The sequence below is a fragment of the Phoenix dactylifera genome, chromosome 13 (assembly GCF_009389715.1).
Source record: "Phoenix dactylifera cultivar Barhee BC4 chromosome 13, palm_55x_up_171113_PBpolish2nd_filt_p, whole genome shotgun sequence".
Lineage (NCBI taxonomy): Eukaryota > Viridiplantae > Streptophyta > Magnoliopsida > Arecales > Arecaceae > Phoenix > Phoenix dactylifera.
In genome coordinates this window covers 4,406,113-4,431,540 of record NC_052404.1, presented here as the reverse complement: position 1 = coordinate 4,431,540, position 25,428 = coordinate 4,406,113, and the positions used below count along the sequence as shown (strand labels likewise).

The window sequence follows — 25,428 nt, the reverse complement described above, 5'->3', positions numbered from 1 at the left end:
TAGTCTTCGAGTCGACTCCTGAGGAATTCGAGTCGACTCCAATGGTTGCCGAGTCGACTCCAAAGAAAGCGAGAGTCGACTCTCAGTGGTACACAAGGGAAAACTCAGAGAAGCAGTTTTTGGACACTGAGATTCGAGTCGACTCCCACAAAGTCCGAGTCGACTCCAAAGACAGAACAACCCCAAGACAGAAGACGGTATTTTCGTCTCTGAGAGGCGAGTCGACTCCAAGACAAGTCGAGTCGACTCCAAGGCAGCGCGGCTCCAAAATACAGAGGATCAGTTTTCCGACTCTGAGATTCGAGTCGACTCCCAGACAGCTCGAGTCGACTCCAAGGCAGCGCTACACTAAGATGGCAGAAGACCAACTTTCGGAAACTGAGAGCCGAGTCGACTCCAAGGAAGTTCGAGTCGACTCCAAGACTGGATGAGCCAAAAGACAGAGAATCGGGAGTTCGGACTCTGAGATTCGAGTCGACTCCCAGGACAGTCGAGTCGACTCGAGTGGACAAAATTCAAATTTGGATCCACGGACTACAGAGGATGAGCCGACTCCAAAATTGCCAGGTCAGCGCCAGAAGTTGGCGAGTCGACTCCGGGTTAAGTCGAGTCGACTCCCAGTCAAGACGGCAACTTTAATTCAAACTTGGAACAGTTGCCGAGTCGACTCCGGAAAAGCTCGAGTCGACTCCTGCTACAGCCGAGCCGACTCCTGATCGCGCGAGTCGACTCCAAACCCAACGGTCATATTGTCAGGAGCTGCAGACTGGTTCCAACGGCTCTATTTTTGTCTCTAACGGCTATATTCTTGTTTCCACTCCATCTAAAGCTATAAAAACAAGAAGAGAGCTAGGGAAGAATGCATGGAAGTGGGAGAGATCATCTAGGAAAGAGATCTCAAAGAGATTACAAAGGAAATCTCCCATAAGCACAAAAGGGCCATCCAAAACGAAATAGAGAGAAGAAGAGCATCCTAGTGAATCCGAAAGCTTCCTCTCCATCCGTGTGCTGCCTCGGGGATCCTCTACTTCATGCCAAATCAGAGGAGGATCAAGTAAAGAAGAAGCCGAGCTCCTCCATCTTCAAAACTCGTTTGAGGGCTTCTCTTTACTCTATTTGTTTATATTGTCATATCTGCTTGTTTAAGAAGCTTTGATTTGTTTTTATTCTTTGTTTTAATATCTTGTAACTTGATTCAATCAAGGGATTGAATCAAGGGGTTAAAGGTTTGTTGGTGAGCCAAAGGCAAAACCAACGGTGTAAGGTTTGTTGGTGAGCCAAAGGGAAAACCAACGGGATTAAGGTTTGTTGGTGAACCAAAGGGAAAACCAACGGGGTTAAGGTTTGTTGGTGAGCCGAGGGTAAAACCAACGTGTAAGGGTTTGATTGTGAGCCCGGGAAAACAATCGGAGTGGTTCTAGTCGGTGAGCCTGGGAAAATCGACCGAGTTCGTTGTGCGCTCGTAAAACAACAAGTTGGGTTGTGAGCTTGTAAAACAACCGGCTGTAATCGGTAGGATTATAGTGAAATTTCCAAGAGGTCTTGGGGAGTGGATGTAGGTGCTGGGGTGCACCGAACCACTATATGTCCTTTGTGTTTGTAATGCCTCTAGTTATTGTCTAACTAACACACTTACTTACTTAGATAAATTGCTTGCTTAATTCTTATCCGCACATCTTTTAGTTGCAAGCATATTTAATCAAGTCGAAGTCTATACATCAAAACCTTGCTAAGTTTAACTTTCACTGTGTATCTATACAACTTAGCATAGTTAATCAAAAAGTTTTAGAAGTAGCATAAAAGTTTTAAAAGACCCAATTCACCCCCCCTCTTGGGTTGTATCTACTGGGCAACATTTTTAATTTTGATTTATTATTTTTTGTTGACTTTATATTTTTATTTGTATTTTCTATTTTACTTATATTTGATCTTGAAATTTGATTTTTATTCACATTTGTTGTGTTATTTTGTATATATCTTTAATTCTCTTTTTTGTCTTTGTTTTTATTTTATGCTTCATGTCTCATATTTCTATTTCATAATTTTTATTTTAGTTTTTCATTATTCTAACTTTCTATTTTAGAATGTTTATTTTTAATTTATTTATCTTTTTTATTTACTATATCTATATCTTTCTCTAACATGCATTGTATGTGTCAATTTGTTAATACGCACGTGTATAAGATGAAATATACTCCAATCTACTTTTTTCAATTTTAAAATTAATAATGAATCATCAAAATTGAAGATTCATACTATTGATTATGACCTATACCACTAAAATTCTTAGAAATGAAAAACAATATATTTTGATGTTTTCTAACTTATGCATTATATAGATATAGATATGAATAGCTTTCAGTATACTAATATATTTATATTGAGAGAGATGGATTATACTCTTCTCGGGCGTTGGGGGGGGGATCTAAATAAGATTCATATTATTTATCAAGATCTACACCATTAAAAATATTTAAAAACCATAAATTACATATTTTAGTGGTCGCTACTGTTAGCTCTCTCTGAATTCCTTCCAGATTCACTAAGAAGGTCCAAGCACATGCGTTCTGTTTCTCCCTAACAAACCTCAAACAAACTCCCATCCAGAATGTTCCCAGGAGAGTTATAAAACCTCTGTCTCACCTCCTCTTGTTGATATGAAAGCATGAAATGTAATCTCATCATCTTCTTCATCCACTCCTCTCTCCTTCCTTCTTCTCGAACGTGTTTCAGTAACTGGCACTTCAGTGCCAGCTACTGTTCACTATTGTGCCGGGGTATAATAGTCTAGATTAATAGCTATTTCATGGTATCAGAGCAGGAATCCTCCCTGTGCGTTAGTGGGTTCCTGACGACCTTTCTCTCGCTCACAGTTCATGTCATCCGACTCAATTATCCTTGAAGTGATCTTACCTCCTCTCGACGACGAAGCCATGGCGTCTCCTGGATCAACAAACAAATCCAATGAAGCCCACAGAAGTTTCTCCAACTCTGCTATCTCCCCAAATCTGAAATTTCTCATTACCAGGATTCAATCCTTGGTTCCAACTCAGCTCAGAGCTGAGAACTACCTTACCTGGCGCTCACAAATCACTCGTGTCTTCAAGGCGAGTGGTTTTCTTAACTTTCTAGACAATACAGCACCCTCAGTGTCCTCCAATGATTCAGAGGAATTCGAAAATTGGTTGTTTACAGACCAATTTTTATCCACTGCGCTGTACTCTACTATTTCTCCTCTTCTTCCTTTTGTGGTCAACTTAGAACACTGTCACCAGATCTGGAGGACTCTTGAAAATCGTCTGAATTCAGCCACTCAGACACACATTATCCAGCTAAAGAATGAGCTACACAATATTCGGAAAAACAATTTGTCAATGCAACAATACCTCAACGAAGTCCGATCAAAGGTTGATGCTCTGGCAGCTGCTGGAGCTAACCCAGAAGCAGAGGATATTATTCTCTACATACTCAACGGCTTACCAACCTGCTATGACTCCTTCGCCACTGCCATTCGAATTCGTTCTTCCTCAATCACTCTTGATGAACTATATGCTCTCCTCTGTAGTGAGGATTTCATCATGAACTCCAAAGAAAAGCAACACTCTGCCTTCGATAATTCATTTGCTTTAATGGCAACCAGAGGACGCGGTCGTGGCCGTTTCTTCTCCACATCTCGGGGACGTGGTCGCTCAAGACAAGGCGGCTGGTCTCCATCCTCTCACAGCAGGGATTCCACATCTCTCATCGAATGCCAGATCTGTCACAAGCTGGGGCATTCAGCAGCTCGCTGCTGGTTTCGCATGGATCCCAGCTATCAAGGCAACCCACGCCCATTCAACCGTCCACAAGCTCACCTCGCTCATTCCACTACCGAATCTTCTTCTGGTGATTGGATTATTGACAGCGGAGCTTCATTACATATGACACCAGATTCATCATTAATTCATCAGCCAAGTTCCTACTCTGGCTCAGACAAGGTTATCCTAGGAGATGGCTCTTCCACGGATATTACTCATACAGGTTCAGGTATCCTTTATACTCCCTTACACACATTTCACCTCCCTACGTTACTACATACCCCACACATATCAAATAACCTTCTTTCCGTCCACAAACTAGCTTTGGATCATAACTGCATCCTCATCTTTGACTCCTCTGGTTGTATGATCAAGGACAAGTACTCCAACAAAACTCTATTCCAGGGACGATGCTCTGATAGTCTCTACAAAATTCCTTTCACCTTCGTCCAGTCATCTCCTACAGCCTATACAGCATCTACATCCTTCCCTTCTTCAATCTGGCACCTTCGTCTGGGTCACCCGGCCAACAAGGTGCTGCAACATCTCTCCAGCAACCTCCGCCTTCGTCAGTCAACTAACCACTCTTCTCTCTGTGAGCCCTGCTGCATGGCCAAAAGCAGTCGTCTTCCCTTCAATTCACACTCAAGAACTACAAAGTCACCACTAGAACTCATCCACTCCGACGTCTGGGGTCCTTCCCCTCCAAGCTCCGATAATACCATTCGCTTCTATGTGTTGTTTGTAGATGATTTTACACGTTACTCGTGGGTATATCCTCTAGCTCGCAAATCTGATGTATTTGATAAATTTTTACATTTCAAATTCCTTGTTGAACGACAATTCAGTCACTCCATTAAACGTTTTCGCTCTGACGGCGGGGGTGAATTTGCTAATAATCGATTCCACTCACTCTTCTCCTCTCTTGGCATCGTTCATCAATTCTCAGCACCGTATACCCCAGAGCAAAACGGAATAGCCGAGCAAAAACACAGACACTTACTTGAAGTCACTCGCAGCATTCTCATTCATTCCTCTCTACCCACAACGTTCTGGATTGATGCCCTGCTCACAGCAACGTATCTAATCAACAGGTTGCCTACACCGACTCTCCATTTTCAATCTCCATTCGAAGTACTTTACAAACAACCTCCAGACTACAACTTCCTCCGAACATTTGGTTGTCAATGCTATCCCTGGCTACTTCCTCAATCCCATAGCAAGCTATCTCCTCGTTCCACCCCTTGCATCTTCATTGGTTATTCCCCAAACCACAAGGCCTACAGGTGTTATAACCCAGCTACGGGAAAAGTCCTCATCTCCAGGCACGTCCGCTTTGATGAAACTAACTTTCCTCACTCTTCCTCTCGATCCACTACTTCAGCACAGCCTCCTCTTCTGCCCTTTCCCTGCCTTGTACCACCCTCCTTACTACCCAGCAATTCACACATCATTCCCATTTCCTCTCCTCCACATTCACCACAGCCAGAACCTCTCGTCTCCACTTCTACTGTGTCACCACAACCAGATGCTCTAGTCTCCTCTTCATCCAAAAATAACACATCTCCACCACCCGCTCGCCACCACATGATCACCAGACAGCAAACTGGTTCCCTCAGACCCAAACGAATATTCTCACTCCTCAGCACCTCACCAAAACCCTCTGAACCAACATGTTACACAAAGGCAGCCACGGATATGCAGTGGAGAAAAGCCATGTCCACAGAGTTCGACGCCTTGCTCAATCAGCACACCTGGGATCTGGTACCTCGGCCTTCCTCTCAACAGGTTCTCGGATGCCGATGGACATATAGAATCAAGAGGAACTCAGACGGATCCTTAGCTCGATACAAAGCCAGATTAGTCGTCCAGGGATTCAAACAACAATTTGGCATCGACTATACTGAGACATTCAGCCCAGTCGCCAAATTCCAAACCATCAGGCTCCTCCTTGCTCTAGCAGTTACCAAACACTGGCAGGTCCGACAACTAGATGTTTCTAATGCGTTTCTTCATGGGAAACTAGAGGAGTTGGTCTACATGGAGCAACCACAAGGCTTCAGCGATCCTCAGCACCCAGACCACGTCTGCCTGCTTCGGAAAGCCATCTACGGTCTCAAACAGAGTCCCTGGCAATGGTTTGCCACTTTCTCCAATTTCCTCTTACAACATGGCTTCAAATCCAGTGTTGCTGACCCGTCTCTATTCTTCTCCCATCAAGACAATGCTTCAATATATATTCTCATCTATGTGGACGACATCTTGCTCACAGGAGACTGTCCCCAGGCCATGACAAACTTGTTTCTTCAACTACAAGGTCATTTCCAGATGAAAGACCTGGGCCAATTATCTCATTTCCTAGGCATTCAGGCTACATTCTCTACCCATGGAGTTACACTCAACCAAAAGTCCTATGCCCTGAAACTTCTTCATAAGGCAGGCATGCAGGATTGCAAACCAGTGGCATCACCCCTTCCTTTGAAACAACCTGTCTTTCCCAACGGCTCGGATCTATACTCAGACCCTACACATTACAGATGTCTCACTGGGTCTCTACAATATCTGACTATTACCAGACCGAACCTTTCCTTTGCAGTAAACTATCTTTGCCAATTCATGCATAAGCCACTGGAGATACACTTTCAGCTTCTCAAGCGGGTACTTCGCTACATCAAAGGCACTGCTGATCTCAGTCTCTTCTTCAAACCTGGCTCTCTTCAGCTCTCTGCCTTCTCCGACTCAGACTGGGCAGGGGATTTCAATGACCGGCGATCCACTACAGGATACTGCATCTACCTTGGTCCCAACTTAATTTCATGGTATGCAAAGAAGCAACCCACGGTCGCCAGATCCTCCACCGAAGCTGAATACAGAGCTCTAGCAGTCACTGCATCGGAAATCATATGGCTTCGTCGTTTGCTATCCGAGCTCCAAATACCACCTTCTGCATCAACTCCCTTACACTGTGACAATATATCAGCGTTGGCCTTGGCATCCAATCCTGTATTCCATGCTAGGACTAAACATATTGAAGTAGACTATCACTTTGTAAGGGAGAAAATCCACTCCGGCGAGCTCTGCACGGCTCATATAGCTTCCGACGATCAGCCAGCCGACATATTTACCAAGGCTCTCTCAACTCGCCGTCACCGTGCTCTCTGCACCAAGCTGATGCTGATTACCTCACCATCATCTTGCAGGGGGATGTTAGCTCTCTCTGAATTCCTTCCAGATTCACTAAGGAGGTCCAAGCACATGCGTTCTGTTTCTCCCTAACAAACCTCAAACAAACTCCCATCCAGAATGTTCCCAGGAGAGTTATAAAACCTCTGTCTCACCTCCTCTTGTTGATATGAAAGCATGAAATGTAATCTCATCATCTTCTTCATCCACTCCTCTCTCCTTCCTTCTTCTCGAACGTGTTTCAGTAACTGGCACTTCAGTGCCAGCTACTGTTCACTATTGTGCCAGGGTATAATAGTCTAGATTAATAGCTATTTCAGCTACTCTACGTATCTGATGGAAAAAATATTAAATACCTCAACCTCGGACGAGACTGACCTCGATAATCTCGGTACAAATCGAGGCATGTGACTTTGACCCCAAACGAGGAACCAATTGACTAAGGTGAGCAACTTTGCCTCTGATCGAGGAGCCTATCGATGCATGACGACAAGAACTGACAGTTCTAGTAATCAGTCGTCTTGACAACGACTAGCCGTTGCAACAGCTCTGTATTCGGTGCACGGGTCAGTACCTTATGCTGCCCATGCCAAGACTGAAATACTAGCCACCATCTAACCATTAGTGCATGCCGACCCAAGTAACGACAAATCCGACTCTTCTATCTAAAGGGGCAATTTGGGGGACCTCAAGTACGCAACATAATACACTATATGATATCAGAATCACACTATGCTTAAATTTTCATTCTTCTATATTATTGCCTCTTTACTTTGACTTAGGCATTGAAGGGTCTCCTGCTAGAAACTCTCAGGCAAGTGGACTTTCTGCAGGTTGTCCCCAGAGAAGACCAACGCTCGACATCTCAACCAGTTTGCTCAGCTTATCTCTAGCCAACCTCAGAGTCGTCCGAACTACGTTTCGCTCTTAGATCAAATTGGTGGCAACAGTATCAAATGAGTGCAAAAATAAATAGTTAAAATAATATGGACTATAATTTGCTATGAACTAAGCATTAATATAAATTAATTTTTAATATATATATATATATATTAATATATATAGATTATGATCAACGAGGGAGATTCTCAATTTCAATATTTTGTAATATATTTAAGCATACTAAAATAATAAACATGTGCATCTCTATAATGGTACGAGATTACTAAAATATACGATTTTTGAATAGATAGTTTTAGCAGCACAGGCTCAATGATCTGAATTCTCGTCTAAAATCCCAAAAGCAGCATCTAAATTCCCAGCTTTTTTTTAAAATTTTTTTCGGTGCCCATCACAGTGTTATACTCACGCCGCTCCTTTGGCTGCCCAAAGATCAACACACTATAGCTAGAAGTATCAGGCTATCTTTCTTCTTCGTCTTGTCCAACCACGCGAATGCCCCTTTGAGATCGCCCAATTTGACCATGGATTGGATTGGATGGCCACGATCCGGGAAAAGAGTTTTGGGCGTCGGAGTACCTCACTGGTTCGGAGTTTGGTTCCTCTGCTCCTCTCCTTCCTCCTACACCACTGCTGTCACCGCCGTCGGGCTCGCCGGAGCTCAGAAATTGCCATTGGAGGAGAGTGAGAAGTCGAGGACGAAGGTAAAGGGAAGAGTCAGCAGTTTTAGCAATTTAGTCCCACATCGGACGCCGAGAGAAGTGTCAGACGGAGGTTGGTATATAAAAGGGGAGGAATGGGCATCAGAAAACTCATACCTTTCTCGGCCTTTTGGCTAAGATCAAGTGTAGTATCTGTTCTTATCGGTTTAATATCTGATACGTGGGCCATCGGCCCACCATGATATTAAATTAATTTCTTGGGGGGGGAGGGCCCACCACAGTGGCTTGCCGCTGGGGTCCTCGCGCGTCGCCTATGCGTTGCACTGCTACATGGGCCTGGCGCACCCCTACCAAATCTGAAACTAAGTTTTATTCTCCTTTTAATGTTTAGGTGATACAAAATTTTGATTATATGCAATTAAGATAGTCTTATTGTCAATAGTCCACGGGCCCCGTTTGTATTAGGCCCATGCAAAGAGAATTTTATGACAATTAGTACGTGTATCAATATACAATAAATTCATTATTAATTGTTAAATATATGGTAATCCTTTTGTCCCGGAGCGTCCAAAACAGGCTTGGGCTTTGGTGACGGGCTTTGGGCCTGGCCAGGCAGACAGAGCCTGAAAATTCGGCCCACCCTTGCATGAGTTGGTCACAGTATTAAGCTATCCAACTTATCTTCAAAAACTGTGATGTGAGATCGCCTCCCGACGAAAGCAGTGTTGAGCCGACGTGGTTTGGAGATCCCTGCGGAGTGTGGGGCTTGCGGTGCAGACGAGTCAGTGGACCATGTACTATTCGGGTGCACTTGGGCGAGGTTGACATGGCAGTGGACGGGTATCTCGGAGGAGGCGTGGCGGGAGAGGAGACTTTTCCTACAGATGATACGATAGTGGCTGGCCAGTCCCCGGACATGTCAGGAGGCCATCCGAGCGACTTGCACCGCCCATCAGATCTGGCTGGCAAGCAACGCTCGCACTTTCGGTGAGCGCAGGACGTCGCCGAGGTTTGTTGCGGAGTTTGCTCGAGTACTAGCGATGGAGTCCAGACCCACCAGCCCTTCAGACACGACCTTGATAGCTCAGGATACCTGGGGTTCCCTCTCTGCTCAGGCAGCTCCTCGGACGGTGTTCTTCACCTGGGAGCCCCCACCCCCGAGTCTCCTCAAGGTTAACTTTGACGGATCAGTGCTGGATGGAGGTACACGAGGCGGGGCAGGCTTCGTCATACGTGACCCTCACTCTAGGGTAGTGGCAGCGGGCGGTTGCCGACTGTTCGACATATCAGTTCCAGAAGCAGAGTTGCGAGCTGCCTGGGCCGGCCTTCGCCATGCGCGGCAGGTACTGCGGGCTAGCTCGATCATCTTGGAGGGCGATTCGACCACAGTCATTGGGTGGATTCGGCGTGAGAGCACTGGCCATCCTCTGATTCGGGATATTAGGATGATGGTAAGGGATGGTGCGGCCTTTGAGGCCAAGCATGTATTAGGGAGGCCAACGAGGCGGCTGATTGGGTGGCTGCATACACGGCACACCACTCGGGTTACGCCCTGTGGGCAAGAGAGCGGGAGCTGCCATACGTGAGATTCTGTATTTTGATGTTCTTGGGTGTATTCGGACAAGCGTTATCTGAAGAACCCGTTTAAGCAAAAAAAAAAATAATAATAATAAAAATAAATGTGTTACTAGTAATTGTAATAGCTAGTGATGCATGTCTGATGCCTTGTAGCCAAGTGTATTGACCTTAAATAGACTCATCAAGGCCTCCTCGGCAATCAGTCCCATCAACAAGGTCAAACTTTTCACATATGCATGATTATTATGGGTCTTTTTCTATTATCATGTTGATGCCTCCGCATTTAACTTTATTATTTATAACATACAAGGCTTATGAAATTATCATGAAGAAACCCATTATCCAGGTGTTTGTTAGATGTGTCAATCAAGACCAGTTTGGTGCCCTTATGATTGGTTTGATTCGGTAACCGTTCTCTTTCTATTACTGCATGCAACCCATCTTGTCTACAATCAAGTGTGTTATTCTTATATTCTTTGTAAATAATGCTATTTCTTAAGGACATGAGTGGGCTAGTTTTTAAATAATGAACAATTACTTCATTAACAGTTAAATTGATCATTGATGGTTCTTAACATTTATTTTATTAAAGCTTAAAGTAGATTTGGGCATGATCGGTCGTACTGCCAAGTACGGGTTGTACCATACTGTACGGGAGAAAAATCGGTATGAAATTTAACTTCAAGTCGGTACAAGTTGTGTACCATTCTGTACTGATCTATATCAAGACGTACCGAGATGTGAACCGGTCCGTATTGAGGCATATCGAGATAAAAATTGAAAAAATAGTTAAAAAATAATTTGGTACAGAAGTGTATCGTACCGAACCGTACTATATTGAACCGAATCATTGTAGGACCTCAAGTGCGCAACATGACGCTTTGCACGATATCAATGCCACACTCTGCTGAAATTTTCTTCCTTCCATATTATTACCTTTCTCTCTGACTTGGCATCGAAGGGTCCTCTGTCAGAAACTTTCCGATAAGCGGACTTTCTGTAGGCTATCCCGAGAGGAAACTGACGCCTGACATCTCAAACTGCCTGCTCGGCTCATCTCCAGCCGACCTCAAGGTTGTCTGAGCTACACTCGAACCTTGTTCCGGATCCGGCAATAACAGTATCAAATGAGTACAAAAATAAATGGTTAAAATGATATGGACCATGGTTTGCTATGAACTAAGCATTAATATAAATTAATTTTTAATATGTATATATTTTAACATAAATAAATTATGATCAACAAGAGAGATTCTCAATTGAAATATTTTGTAATATATTTTAGCATACTAAAATAACAAAAATGTGTATCTGATATTGGTACCATGTATAAAGCAGAGATTATTAAAATATATTGTTGGGGGAAAAAAGGTTGGGTCCGAGAAGGAGGCAACCAAGCATCCCTCCGAGCAGGAGGCAACCGAGCATCCCTCCGAGCAGGAGGCAATCAAGCCTCCGAGCAGGAGGCAACCGAGCATCCCTCCGAGCAGGAGGCAACCAAGCCTCCGAGCAGGAGGCAACCGAGCATCCCTCCGAGCAGGAGGCAATCAAGCCTCCCTCCGAGCAGGAGGCATCCGAGCGGTAGATCACCATTATCGTGTTCTCCCACGAATCGTGCCGTGTCCTTGCCAACAATCGATACGAATGGTCTCTCCAGACATTCAGCTTACGCAATAATTAAAGCGTATGGCCTCTCCAAATGCCTAGTTCACTCAACAATCAATGCATGTGACCTCTGCTGGCATGTGGCTCACTCAACAATTAAGGCGCATGGCTCCTGTTGTCTACGATTGCTTAGCTCCACACGGCAAACCTGTTTGGCCATAAACGACAACATAGTTCCGTAGTAATTCAAAGACTTCGGCCTGATCTCCTACGAGGACAGCATTGATTTACACGATCGAGCATTAACTTCCACTGTACGTCCAATAATACGGCAGTGCTTTTGCTCTGTCCCATCATAGGTAAACCCATTCCCCCTATAAATAGGGAATTCCTGAGGGGGGAAAGGGGGATTTTTCCGGACTCTCTGACTCGCGCTCCTCTCTGGCATATCTTTGGGCCATCTCTCTGACTTAAGCATCGGAGGGCTGGCGCCGGAAAAACCCGGCTACTGGCTTCTTGCAGGTCTCCCGGAGGACGCCGCACATCGCCGGATCGCCGCCGTTTGCCAAGCTTTCCCGGAGCTCCTCCTTCCCAGCCCAGTGGTCGCCCCCGGGTCCAAATTCCAACAACATATATGATTTTTGAATAGATTGTTTAAGTGAATAGACTCAATGATCTGAATCCTTGTCTTAAGATTTCCAACACTTGGTTGCGAACCCAAAAGCAGCATCTAAATTCCCAGCTTTTTTTTTCCAGTGCCCATCGTAGTGTTATAGTCTCGCCGCTCCTTTGGCAGCCCAAAGATCAACACATTATAGCTAAAAATATCAGGCTTTATCTGATCTTTCTTCTCCATCTTGTCCAACCACGCGAATGCTCCTTTGAGATCGCCCAATTTGGCCATGGATTGGATTGGCTGACCACGATCCGGGAGAAGAGTTTTGGGCGTCGGAGTACCTCACTGGTTCGGAGTTTCGTTCCTTTGCTCCTCCCCTTCCTCCGCCACCGCTGATGTCACCGCCGTCGGGCTCGCCGGAGCTCAGAAATTGCCATTGGAGGAGAGTGAGAAGTCGAGGACGAAGGTGAAGGGAAGAGTCAGCAGTTTTAGCTTTTTAGTCCCACATCGGACGCCGAGAGAAGTGTAAGACGGAGGTTGGTATATAAAACGGGAGGAATGGGCTCCGGAAAACTCACAACCTTCTTGGGGGAGAGCCCACCACGGTGGCTTGCTGCTGGGGCTCTCGCGCGTCGCCCATGCGTTGCACTGCTGCACGGGCCTGGCGCACCCCTGCCAAATCTGAAACTAAATTTTATACCCCTTTTATTGTTTATGGGATACAAAATTTGGATTATATGCAATTAAGATAGATTTTTGTTGTCATTAGTCCAGAGGTTCTGATTTGTATTTGGCCCATGCAATAGAATTTTATGGAAGTTAGTAAGTGTATCAATAAACAGTAAATATATTATTAATTGTTAATTATATGGAGGTGATTTAGAATTACCGTCATTAGTATAACCAAACGTTGTGATCTCATCACTTCCATCCACATCACTTTTAATTCTGGGACGATCATTCCATACCAAACACCCCCTTTGTACCTATGAGTTGGTCGTGGTAATATAATATATTATATATTATATAATATATAGGCTATGGGTTGACAGCGATGAGCATCAAATTTTAGTCTACATAGGCTATTAGATCCAGAACTTTATCCAAAAAAAATCTACTTAGAATTAATTTAGAGACCTTTGGTGTTGTCTAATGCACCCGATGCTAGGCTAAACATATTCCTCCACGGATTATCGCGAACACAGAAATATAGTGGAGAAGGAAATGGAATCCATGTCTGCTGTATCAAAAACAAAGACTCTACCTGTTCGCAAGCTAGCACCCTCCTCATATGATAGATTATTCATAAAAATAAAAATTGTTTCCCCGATAAAACCTCTAGTTCTAAAACTATATTGGCTACTGGGATTAAAGCCACCACTCTTTTTCCCGAGCCAATTATATGCTTGATAAAATAACAAGTACTAATTATATACTATTATTGACTGCTATTTTGAAAATGACACAGAAGGAAAAAGCATGGGCAATTGGATTTTCTGAATTCAAATTTTCCAAACATTCAAGAAAATATTCTTTATTCAACAAACATTTTTTTTCAACTTTGTATTTATTAGTTATTCTGGAATTGTTATGTTATTTTCAAATCATTATAGCATGTAATAATTACTCTTTATCCAATGGCAAAGAAAATTATTTGTGTGTACATAGTTGCAATAATTACTCTTTATCATCTTCAAGGAAGGATGCAGGATACTTGCAATGACAAGAAGCAAATTATTTTTCTAATTTACCACAAATGGTAAAGTGGAGGAGATCTATAGAAGTTAGCCATAGGCTTTTAACGGGGGGCGCTCGTTGGCAGAGACGAGAAGAAAATGGTTGACCAGTGGCAATTATACTACACTATGGAAATAGTTAATTGTATTGGACTATGACCAAGTTTTACGGTGCACCCTAAAGTGAAGTCAAGGTTGAGTTAAAAGGGCTACAGCCCTCAAGAAGTGAGCCCTAATATAATAATATGATTGGGTGAAGGAGATTTGGGTCAGCCATCCTTTTGCTAGACCCCAGACTCAGACCTGAAATTTTTTTGCAAGTTTATGTTTGCACCCAGTCTTGACCTATAGGTTGGTTCCGGTTCCATAGCTCTCGGTTACAGCCCTTCGATAATTTGTCTAGTGAAATGGCTCTGGAAAACCTCTGCTCTCAGCATGCTTGGAAATTTGAAAGAATTCCGCTTCATCTTCATATTTGCAAAACAACTAGCCATCTTTTCTTTTTCTTTTCTTTCTTTTTCCCAAAAACAAAGCATTTTCACCCTTGGCAGAGACGATTACAACCCTACACTCAGGTACTTACAAGTTCTTTTCGAATGCTTCAGCTTGTATTTGTGTACATCCACTATGCATTGATTGAGATCACTTTGTATTTGTTTGAGCGTAGGGGTATAAAGCCTAGTATATTTCAATTCTCGAGGGAAAAGAGAGAGAGAGAGAGAGAGAGAGAGAGAGAGAGAGGCCTGCTTGTGCATATATAAAAATAAAATAGATATTTCAGCAAATTCTCCATCAGGCTTTAACCTCTTGAAGTGCAGGGATGGAACAACAGGCAGTGGAAATCTACTCTAGTGATGTGAACAGCAAATTCTTTGGATAACTTTTGGGACGAGAGAGGTACTTCATGAGGACCAGGGCTTCATATATGTGGTATCAAGGGCATTATCAGCAGCAAAAACCTGTATCATTTCATTAACTGAATTCACCAAAAATATCAACTACTTTCTACCCAGCCAAACTCGGACCCAATGAGAATTTTAACTGACTATATTTTCCCAGCAGTTTATTTCTTTGAGACTATCAGGTTTTATAAACAGGCAGACTGTAATTTCTACCAGAACACCTCAAAACGTTCATACGTAACGAATTGGTATACAAAATGTGTCGTTTTCTTAAAATTATACATGCTACCAATACACCACAAATGCATTGTCAGTTAATGTACATTACAGCTGATATGTATCCTGGAAACAAGGTAAGATACTCTGATGATGCCAAACCTTGAAAAGCAAGTCCAGTGTCTGCAACAGTTCCTTGTATGCCTCAATCCGTGCATTGATATGAATATGAAGAACTTATATCATTCTTTCTAAACTGCATTAAGTAAATAAAAAGGACAAAAAAAAAAAAAAGTTAGTTGCATATATGGTAATGGAAAATAGTCAACTTTCACTAGGTATCTTAAGGACAAGAAGTTGCAGGCAGAGTCAGAACCGTTGTTGTCAGCGATTGTTCAGATGGTGAAACAAGACTTGTCCAGAAAACAGGATCAGGAACTGGATCAACAGAGTTCCAACTGGTCCTCAATGGTGCAGAGAGAAGAGGAGAAGATGAGTATGGAGTTCTTTGGACAACCAATTCACTCAAGCCTAAGGTGACTCCAGATCTATCAAGCCCGCCACCGGGAAATAAGAGAGGTTCCACCTTCCCATGGTCCATTTCCTTGTTAGAAGTATCATCCTTCGGTTCTGATGTCTTTGATGACCTCTCTAGAAAATTCTTGAAGGCTTCCGACTTGGATAAGATACTGCATGCAGACAGACCTTGTGCATGAGGCTTTCCTTTACGAGCAAGGCCAAGAGAAGGAAGCTGGTATGGCTCAGTGGGTTGTACCGAGCACTCTAGAGTTCTGAGTTCTCTACTGACATCTGCATTGGAGGTTGATTCTGACTGACGTGTTTTCTTGGGAACCCACCACCTGATATAACTTGTGAGATCAATTTTTCTCTCCATGCCAAAGCCACCAGCATATTTCCCCTCTGTAGCCGGATCCCTACTTGTACCTTACAAGGAAGTAATCTAGATATCATCTAAAAGACTGAAGGTTGTTTGTTTCTAAAAAAAACCTGTTAAATCTAAATGAAAGATGCACCATTTGCAGACTTACTGCAATTCAAGTTGTTGCAATATTCATTTCCAATCATCTGTCCAAGCGATGCATCCCATCGTGTACTTTGAGCTTGCCTGTGAATAAAACAGTGAGTAAACGAATTGAAAGAATTTATTATTTGCAAGACAAAATGCACAACATGAAGGTCTAATAATACAAAGGATGAGCTGCTAAAGGAGTAGATCTTTCATGAAGTACAACAAATAATAGAAGAAATTGTGTGAATGTACACATGCATCTGTATGAATGTACCTATATGTCTATAGGCTAAAGTTATAATACTTCCACTGGAGCAGCAAATGACAAATTTACCCCTTGTATTGCATTAGATAGTTTTATATGCATGGGGATATTTTGTCATTTGGCCTCAGCTGCCACAATGATTGCTTCACTATTTAGTGCACCTGTGTCATAAGCCAAGCGACAAACATACTCCCATGCATAGAAAGATATCTAAGTGCAATATATGGAGGTATATTTGTCATTTTCTAGTAGAAGCAACTTACAAAATTGCTCCAGTAGGAGCATTATAACTCTATCCACATATGCAATTATATATGCATATAAGTCAGCATTGAAAAGAAGATAAAATCATGAAATTTGTTGTGCTCAGCTTATGGTTGAGCTAAGGTTTTGTTATCTTCAAAATCACTGTGTACCTGCAGATGTGCATGTAGACAAGTATATATTTACTCAAATGCTGCCAAAAATTGGTATACAAAATTGGTATACAAAATAAAATCTAAGAAGTAAATTGACATCATCAAAAGAACAAGTAGTATGCAAGTTCCTGCTGCAAGATACTGTTGCCTGAAGTGTAACTATATTCATAACCACCAAGGCGATTCCCATATATTTTGTATCTACTCACAACTTTCAATCATGTCAGCTTAGGTGCTCCCCTCAATTATTTCTATCCCTTCAACACAGATTCAAGCAATCTGATGTGATATTCCTCAAAAATTTAGAATTGTCTGATGGATTAGTTGAACATCTTCTGGATAATTCCTGCTTTAGTTTTTGGAGTTGTTGAAGTATTTACAGCTAATAGTTGAAGCATGGTATGCTGAACCGGCCCGTACCGGACCGGTCCAGTACAGCGGTGGAAAACGGTACCTACCCGTACTGGTCCGAACCGGCCCATACTGGCCCGTACCGGCCCGATCAAATTTTTTTGGACTTTGGAGGCCGAACCAGTGGTACCGGTTTGAACCGATCCGAACCGATTTGGTGGCCGACCGGTATGCCTACCGGTACCGGTTCGGCGATCCTTGAGTTCAAGAGGGCCTATTTTGAAATGGTGCCTCAAACCGTATTTTGGGGTGAGATATGAAAAATATTAAAAAAAACTTCAAATAGAAAATGATTTCCTTCAAGGTCTTTTTTTATTATCAGTTTAATCCTTGTTAACCAGCTTCCTAGGGGATTCAACAATTAGATTTTGGAAGTACAATATGGTTCTTTTTATCATTTTTTTTCAGTCAATATCTCTTTGTTTTTGATCGTTCCTCTCTAGATAGCTACTCTTGGATATGTTATTTCTCCTGCTACTCTTTTAAAGGATGTGCAAGGAATAACTCACTGTAAGACAGAGCAAATTCCTCCCCATCTTTGAGAGAGCAAAGCCTCCAAACTTTGTAAGAAAATCTTTTATGGAACTGTCTGACTTTTTCCCAACAAAGTTTTACTATAACCCAGTTGATATAGTAGCAAGGTATTGGCATAAAAGACAAGATTTTTGTTCCATTATTCAAGGAGCAAAACTTTTGAATTTAATTAAGCTATCCAACTTATCTTCAAAAACTGTGTCACTAGTTAATGTAATAGTTAGTGATGTGTGTCTGATGCCTTGTAGCCAAGTGTATTTACCTTAAATAGACTCATCAAGGCCTCCTCGGCAATCAGTCCCATCAACAAGGTCATACTTTTCACATATGCATGATTATTATGGGTCATTTTCCAAACTATCATGTTGATGCCTCCACATTTAACTTTATTATTTATAACATACAACGCTTATGAAATTATCATGAATAAACCCATCATCCAGGTGTTGTTAGATGTGCCAATCAAGACCAGTTAGGTGGCCTTATGATTGGTTTGATTCAGTTACCATTCTCTTTCTATTATTGCATGCAACCCAACTAGTCCACAATCAAGTGTGTTATTCTTATATTCTATGTAAATCATGCTATTTGTTAAGAACGTGAGTGAGTTAGTATTTAAATAATGAACAATTACTTCAGTAACAGTTAAATTGACCATTGATGGTCCTTAACATTAATTTCACTAGAGTTTAAGGTAGATTTAGACATGGTCTGCTGTACCGCCCGGTACAGGGTATACCATACCATCCTAAAAGAAAACTAGTATGAAATTTAACTTTAAGTCGCTACAAGCCCTATACTACCCGTACCGAGACGTACCACTCCGTACCGACCTGTATCGAAGCGTACCGAGGTGCGTACCAATCCATACCAAAGTGCGTACCGATCCGTACCGAGGTGTACCAAGATAAAAATTGAGAAAATGGTTAGAAAGCTAATTCGGTACAGAAGTGTATCGTACCGTACCATACTCTACCGAACCAATAAGGTACCGATATGGTATCCGGTACCGAGATTGCGGATCTTGGATTTAGGTCTTGTGCACATCTACCATTCTGAAGAAAAAACTATTATTTGCAGCATTCTTTCTTGCTTAACTAGTATTAGTGTCATCTTCACCTCTATTACGCACAACATGGATCACTAAAACTGATGATAGCTACCTCCTGAAACTATTGATTGTTAGCCTCCTACCATCATTCCTGAGCTCAGAGCCAGCAATATTAATTGCAGATCTCTCAGTTCGGTGCATAAGTTGTCTGACAAGATGCTCCCTCATTACACCATTGTCTGCTAATGTTTTATTGCTTGTCTAATTATACTGCCTGCATGACACTGCATTTTTTGCACTTTTCAACCTTAATGTAAATTTTCAGTATATAGCAGACTGCCAATTGATAGATATGAGATTAACTAATAATTCATTTGTAGCCTTCTAAACATTTTCAATTGACCCTGCTGTTTCCTGGGGACATATGAAGCATACATAATTGCTCACTTTTGTTTCAAGCTAATTATCATGCAATGCTCAAGCCATCACTACAATTTACACTTCAGGGACACCTAGTTGATTTGGGAGTTCTTATTGAAGTCCTAATACATCTTTTGAGGAGACAAAACCAGGCTACAGTCTTCTGAATAGGCAAAGGACTGCAGCAAACAGTACAAGTTGTTGACCATCATTTCCTAGAAGTTGTTATTTCCTCATCTCCATCTCATCTTTTCAAATTGCCAACTTATAGTTGAAATGCCTTAGCTTACGATGGAAAAGATGAGGTACTCATCACCAGTTCATGAAATAAATGAAGCTGGTACATCGAAAGGCAGACAGAAGAGAGCTTCCAAGTGGGGACCTAAGTGGGGGATAGAAAGATTACAGATTAAGCCAACAGTCGGAACACACCCACCAAAGGTCTCTGATGCAGGGCCCGGAATACGTTGTCAGACCCATGATGAGAATAGAAACCATGTCGATCTACAAACATCCTCAGCCAATTTGAAATTATGATTGAACATTTTAGTGTTTCTCTCCGTCAGATACACAAGAAGAGTGTTCGCGTTGGATTGTTCTGAATGCTTCCTATTGGAATGTAATTCAGTGTTCCTCCAGATGGACCAGAAGACATTCAAACTTGGTCACTGAAACTTCATGTAAACACAACCATAAGCTTTTTCCAGAGTGGTCCTATCAATCTGCAACAGAGAAAAACATGGTTCCATGTTCCATTTGCAACCCACACAACACACAAGTAGGATTGACTGGGATATCTCTTTTCAAGAGATTCTCCCTTGAAAGCATCCTAACATTGGATTGGAGCCATTCAGAGACCTTAATTTTGAGAGATATAATTAAATTACAAATTTCTGAGGATCCAGCACATCTTCTACCACCATAGTTTAGCATTTAATAAACAAATTTTGATGAGAAATTCTCTTCAGAATCCATCACCAAATGATAGAATGACACCTGATTATCATGAATAGTACTGTACAAGATATATCTGAGAAGAGTTTTTAGCTAAATAAATTTCATAATACATATTACATAGGGTGTAACATAAGGCTAGGCATTCTGTTTCATATAGCTTTAATTCTTGTTTCATAACTATAAATCAATCTTATAACCCTCAACAAATTGATGCCTCAATCTTATAGTCCTCAACAAATTGATGCCCTAGAAGAATGCAGAAAACGAAACCATTTTTGTTGTCACTCTAAATTGACATTGCAGAAATATAGTTTTTATTTTCTTTTTTTCTTTTTTATTTCTACCTAAATTTGACAATGTTAAGGAAAAGCGTAAAACAGAATTGAGATTCCTTGTGCAATACTAGGGTCATAATAGGTTATGTCAGAGAGACCACTTGTCAGCTGCTTGATAAGAAAACCAACATATGTTCCTACACCCCATTGTCATCTAATAGCAGCCTAAGCTATGGAAATGAAATTTCACCCTACAATGACCAATATGCATGCAGGAGATGTCCACCGGACAAATCATTGGATTGCAATGATAGGCTGAGGGGAATAATATAGGCTTTTTTAGGCAGAAACAGTGAACATGTATAATATACATTAACATTACATACCTGGAAAGTCCGCGATATTTAGGAAACCCTCGTGAGAAAGCACTGCTTTTTCTGCAGCAATTGACCATTTTACATCAATGATAACAGCAAAAGAAAAAGAGCACTCGTGCTTCCAGTATAGATGCATACCTTCTAAGAGACACAAGATATTCTTCCTTTGAAACCATCTGCATTTCTTCAAGATCTCTTGCATAATCACTAACCTGCATATGAAATAAAAAGGATAATGTGCATCCGTGGATACATGATAAAATATTTAATGACTTTGCCTCGTAATTACAGGTTTACATGTCAAGACTCAAGAGCCTTAGAACTACCCATTATAAGTCATTAAATACAAAACCATGTAATCTTTTCTTGTTACAGGCAACCAAGCATTTAAAACCCAATTGTTACTTAAAAGTAGAACCGTATATATGTATATATGCAAAGTTCTTTTGTGATCTCAAGCATGCATTAAACAGAATCCTTTAAACCACTTCCTAAAATTTGAAAACCATGAACTACTCATTCAATTAATCTAAACCACAGTTTGAAGTATTTTAAATGAATAACATTTTGCACAATTTGTACCAAAACATTGTAAGAGCCAGAATGACCCAAGGCATGCATATAATGCATCAACAGAACTGATCCATATAATGATGCAATAATGTAACATATTACAGTAAAAGCAGATACATAATAATACAACTAGTTCTCGTACAAAACTTCTGGAGTATCATATGTTGATTGATTGCACTATTCAGGAATACTGTAGTTATTTTTAGCAATCACATGGTTTTTTAAAGTTTTTACCTTCCTGACTATTTGATTTGAAAAATGCTAGTTCATATATCTTGTTGGTTGGAATTCTTTATATAGTGTAATTCACATGTTTAGGGCTTGTTTATACAACAAAAACACAGGCTTTTACTATCAGTTATTATGCTAGAATCATTTTATATGGGATAAGAATCAATTTAAGTGTTCAAAACTTGTCTAGTTTCCACTAAAAACAATTAGAACTAGCTAGATACAGAAGAGGTTTTCCTAGCATATTTAGGCATGCTGGTTACATATTTAGTTGTATCTTTCTGTGGAGATGCATGCTAGTGATAGACAATGTATAGTGTGTCTTGCATGCTATGCCAATCTGGCAGTCCCTGACCAGCACAAGCAAGATACACAATATTTTAATGTTAGATATAAGCATTCAAATTATTCAAGTACAGTACTAGAGACACTTGCTATTATCTATAAAGAAAACCAAACTGCATATTTCTGAGTACACTTGTGATGCCACGTGGCCACAATTGGTCAAGATTTTCACTAACTAAAGCCACAAATAATGACCAAAAGTACAGATTTATATATCTCACAGGGAAGTTAATGAGCGTCCCAGCACCCCAATATTTCAGAGCAGCAAGATCATAAGCTCTAGCAGCAGCCTCCTCGTCATCATATGCACCTGTATTGCATCAGCATGATAAAACATGTAAATTTAGAAGAACTTCCAAATTAAGCTAATAATAAACAACCACAATAAATACCGACTATAAAAAATTTGTTCACATACCTAAGTATACTGAATAAACAGTTTGTGCACCAACCAAGTTCCATGCAAATCAGGAAAGGTTAAGTTAGAACTTTAAGTTATTATAAATAAAAAAGAAAGTGAAGATTCCATATTGCCTTATAGACATGATTTTTTTCACTGCAATATGCCCATAGTCCTCAAAGACTAATCAAAGTATTCCATGTCATACATCAGGTTTAGAATGTAAATTTTTTTACAGTTACCTTGTTTTCCTTTCTTATTTTGGTTTTGGTTCCAGGTGCTTTTATCCCAAAGGTGAGCCTCATATCGACCTGTCCATCTGTGCCTATCATTTGAAACAGAGAACATCCAGCTAGCAGTTAAAATCTAGGTAGTACAAATGAAAGGAGATATGAAGGTGCAAAAATCAGACGTGGTTCCATCATAAAGACAACGAATAATGAGTATCTAATAGCTATAATCCTCAAAAATCAGTACTTTACAAGGTTAATTTATTATAAAAGACACAAACAAGAACTAGTATTATGTCAATGTCAGCTTGCAAATTAACCAATTAAAAACAGAAAGCCCAAGTCGCCGCAATACAACTACTGAATAACTTGCAAGAGAATAGGACAATTGAAATCAAATAACAGCAGGAAACTTGGGGAATAGACTAAAACGTCTAAGAACTCACATAAAAGAAAGTGGTAACGTAATATACGCTACCCTGCATGATAAACATTCAGTAATTCCTTAACTAATTATCACTATGTAATCGAAATCTCTGAAATGGTTCTTTTAAATTATCTGATTCATTATAGCAGCTCGGAGGCCAAAAAGTTTGGTGTTTCATACTCTTGTTATTCCATTGTGTGATTTCAGGCACCTTTCCATAATCATTCTTATCTCACTTTCCAAGCTGTGTAGTTTAGGATCAAATCAACAAATGCAAATCTAACAGGACTGATAAATGACAGTACGCAATCATTTCCATTTCTCGTTCCGAAGCATTCGATCAAACACGTTATGGAACGGGGATCGGAAGCACAAAAACATACGACCTTCGCACCATCTCTTGAACCATTTCAGAGAAAGAACTGGATTCATTCGGTTCAAGCACAATAAGAAGATGGAAGTTTTACTCGTTTGGATTATTACCGGGTGACTCCTCTGTAGATGGAGCTCCGCTTGCCGGCGGCGCAGGGCGGCATCCGGCTGATCCGCTCCTTGGCGGTGCACACCCTCTCCTTCCTCGCCTTCTTCAGCCCCCCAAAGCTCAGATGGTCGCTTCCCACCGCCGCCGCCCGCCTCCCCTCCGACGACCCCTCCCCGCCTCCCCCCACCGCGGCCTCCGCCTTCGTTAGCCCGGGGTCGGCCGAGGACGACGAAGCCGCCGCCATGAGAAGCGAGTTCAGAGGACTGAACGAAATGGGTGTTTTTTTTTTCGGTGGATTTCTTAGAGAGGAATCATTTCAAATACGGCGATGTGGGAAGTCGACTTCCGGTGCTTTTGCTGGGATTTCAAAACGGACGGACCGCCCGCTAGAAAACTCGCGAGCAAAGGGACGGTGGGGGTGGGGAGCCACGCGGCAGACTCACGTGGACTGCATCGGGGGAGGGGAAGTGGGAATCCAAGGCCGGAACAGTTGCTGACTCATTACTTTCAGACAGGCTTAGATCTTGGGGGATCCAAGGACTTGCACGGTCTAGAATTTGGTGAGGAAACTTCCAAGACTTCCCACGTTGGAATATTTTTGGCAGGAAGATATATATAGGGTTGAGAGGATGAGCTAACGTGGAATTATAAAAAAATATAAAATATTTTTAAAAGTTATAAAAAGTAAGATATTTTTTGTCTAACAAAAAATAGGTAGATTGATAACCTACCATAACAGAGAATAGGTTATCAATCCCCTATATATATATATATATATAATTTAAATAAATAACCTCCTAAATATCAAATTTTATATAAATATTTTTTCAAAATTGATATTTACGTGTATATCTTTGTAAAATACTTGTTTTGCTATTCTATTTTTTTTTATCCTTATTTTTGCATATATACCATGTCATCTAATGTCGTTAAAAAATTAACGGTTTTAAATTAAAATGACTAAAATATCTTTAATAAGTAGATGTACAAAAAGATACATTTATAAGACGATCGCGATGGAAGACAAAAAAAATATAATTTCAAATTTTTATTTTATTTTTAATTAAAATAAATATGATTTTAATTAACGGTGCTAGAAGAACCGTTATATTAGAGGTATATGTATAAAAACAATATTTTATGATGGTATAGAAATAACTATAAATTTTTTAAAAGTATTCACATAAATTTAAACTTTTAGAAGAGTATTAATGCAAAAGGAACTTTTTTTTTTTTTTTTTAACATGGCCGTGGAACGAATTCTGATTCTCATGGGTCTAGAATGCCGTTATTCACAAGGGCAATTGGATCCACCTGATGCTCATCTGCATGTCGCCACATGATACAAACTAAAATGTGGTAATTATATTCTGTATATGTCACGCATATTCTTATATTCTTTTTATTAGAAAGCCAGCGGCCATAATCTATCGCTCAGGTGAGAAGTGCAATGTTTGCTGTAACTAGAATGTTACTTCCAAGATTCCTATTGGTGTGGCTTTTTTTTTTGGTACACATAGGAGAACTTTATATGTTGCTCTTGTCCAACTTCTTAGGGGTTTAGCTTGTTGGCTGAAATGGTGCTGATGTGCTCTAAAACCATACAGCGTCCCTCAAATAAAACAATCATAACGTAGTCTTACAATCGTGAAGTGGTCAACAGGCAAAGCAATAGGTTTGAAGTCCACACTTTGGTTTGGAAAGCAATGGATATTAACTTATGCATACCTAGAAAGCATACAGGTGAAGAAAAAAAATCTATTATTATTTTCTGATTTTATTGGCCGCATCCACACCTACAAGATGT

At 41.0% G+C, this 25,428-nt stretch overlaps 1 protein-coding gene and 1 non-coding gene across 3 annotated transcripts; one reads left to right on the top strand and one right to left on the bottom strand.

Annotated features, from left to right (window-relative positions):
* Nucleotides 1-8,694: 8,694 nt before the first annotated feature.
* Nucleotides 8,695-8,892, top strand: LOC113463348. Its single transcript, XR_003387449.2, has one exon. It is a non-coding gene; the product is annotated as a U2 spliceosomal RNA (small nuclear RNA).
* Nucleotides 8,893-15,119: 6,227 nt separating this feature from the next.
* Nucleotides 15,120-24,176, bottom strand: LOC103716427 (AP2-like ethylene-responsive transcription factor SMOS1). 2 transcript variants are annotated; one of them, XM_008804410.3, is made up of 9 exons: nucleotides 23,624-24,176; nucleotides 22,726-22,802; nucleotides 22,502-22,510; nucleotides 22,305-22,393; nucleotides 21,073-21,146; nucleotides 20,944-20,994; nucleotides 16,245-16,321; nucleotides 15,572-16,140; nucleotides 15,120-15,451 (listed from the first exon to the last, which is right to left on the bottom strand). In XM_008804410.3, the coding sequence occupies exons 1-9, from the start codon at nucleotides 23,863-23,865 to the stop codon at nucleotides 15,401-15,403; spliced, it is 1,239 nt and encodes a 412-aa protein (XP_008802632.1). In that variant the 5' UTR covers nucleotides 23,866-24,176; the 3' UTR covers nucleotides 15,120-15,400. The 2 variants fall into 2 exon arrangements, with proteins under 2 accessions (XP_008802632.1, XP_008802631.1); XM_008804409.3 differs by having other exon boundaries at nucleotides 22,726-22,808; nucleotides 23,624-24,174.
* Between the last annotated feature and the right edge of the window lie 1,252 nt (nucleotides 24,177-25,428).

What these genes read in the sequence shown, in the direction of transcription:
- LOC103716427 (XM_008804409.3), bottom strand. Translation starts at nt 23,865, where the DNA reads ATGGCGGCGGCTTCGTCGTCCTCGGCCGACCCCGGGCTAACGAAGGCG. An exon ending in GGACGCTCATTAACTTCCCT is followed by an intron (nt 21,147 to 22,304) that starts GTGAGATATATA and finishes TTTCATATGCAG; the next exon opens with GTTAGTGATTATGCAAGAGA. An exon ending in TTGCAACAACTTGAATTGCA is followed by an intron (nt 16,141 to 16,244) that starts GTAAGTCTGCAA and finishes CTTCCTTGTAAG; the next exon opens with GTACAAGTAGGGATCCGGCT.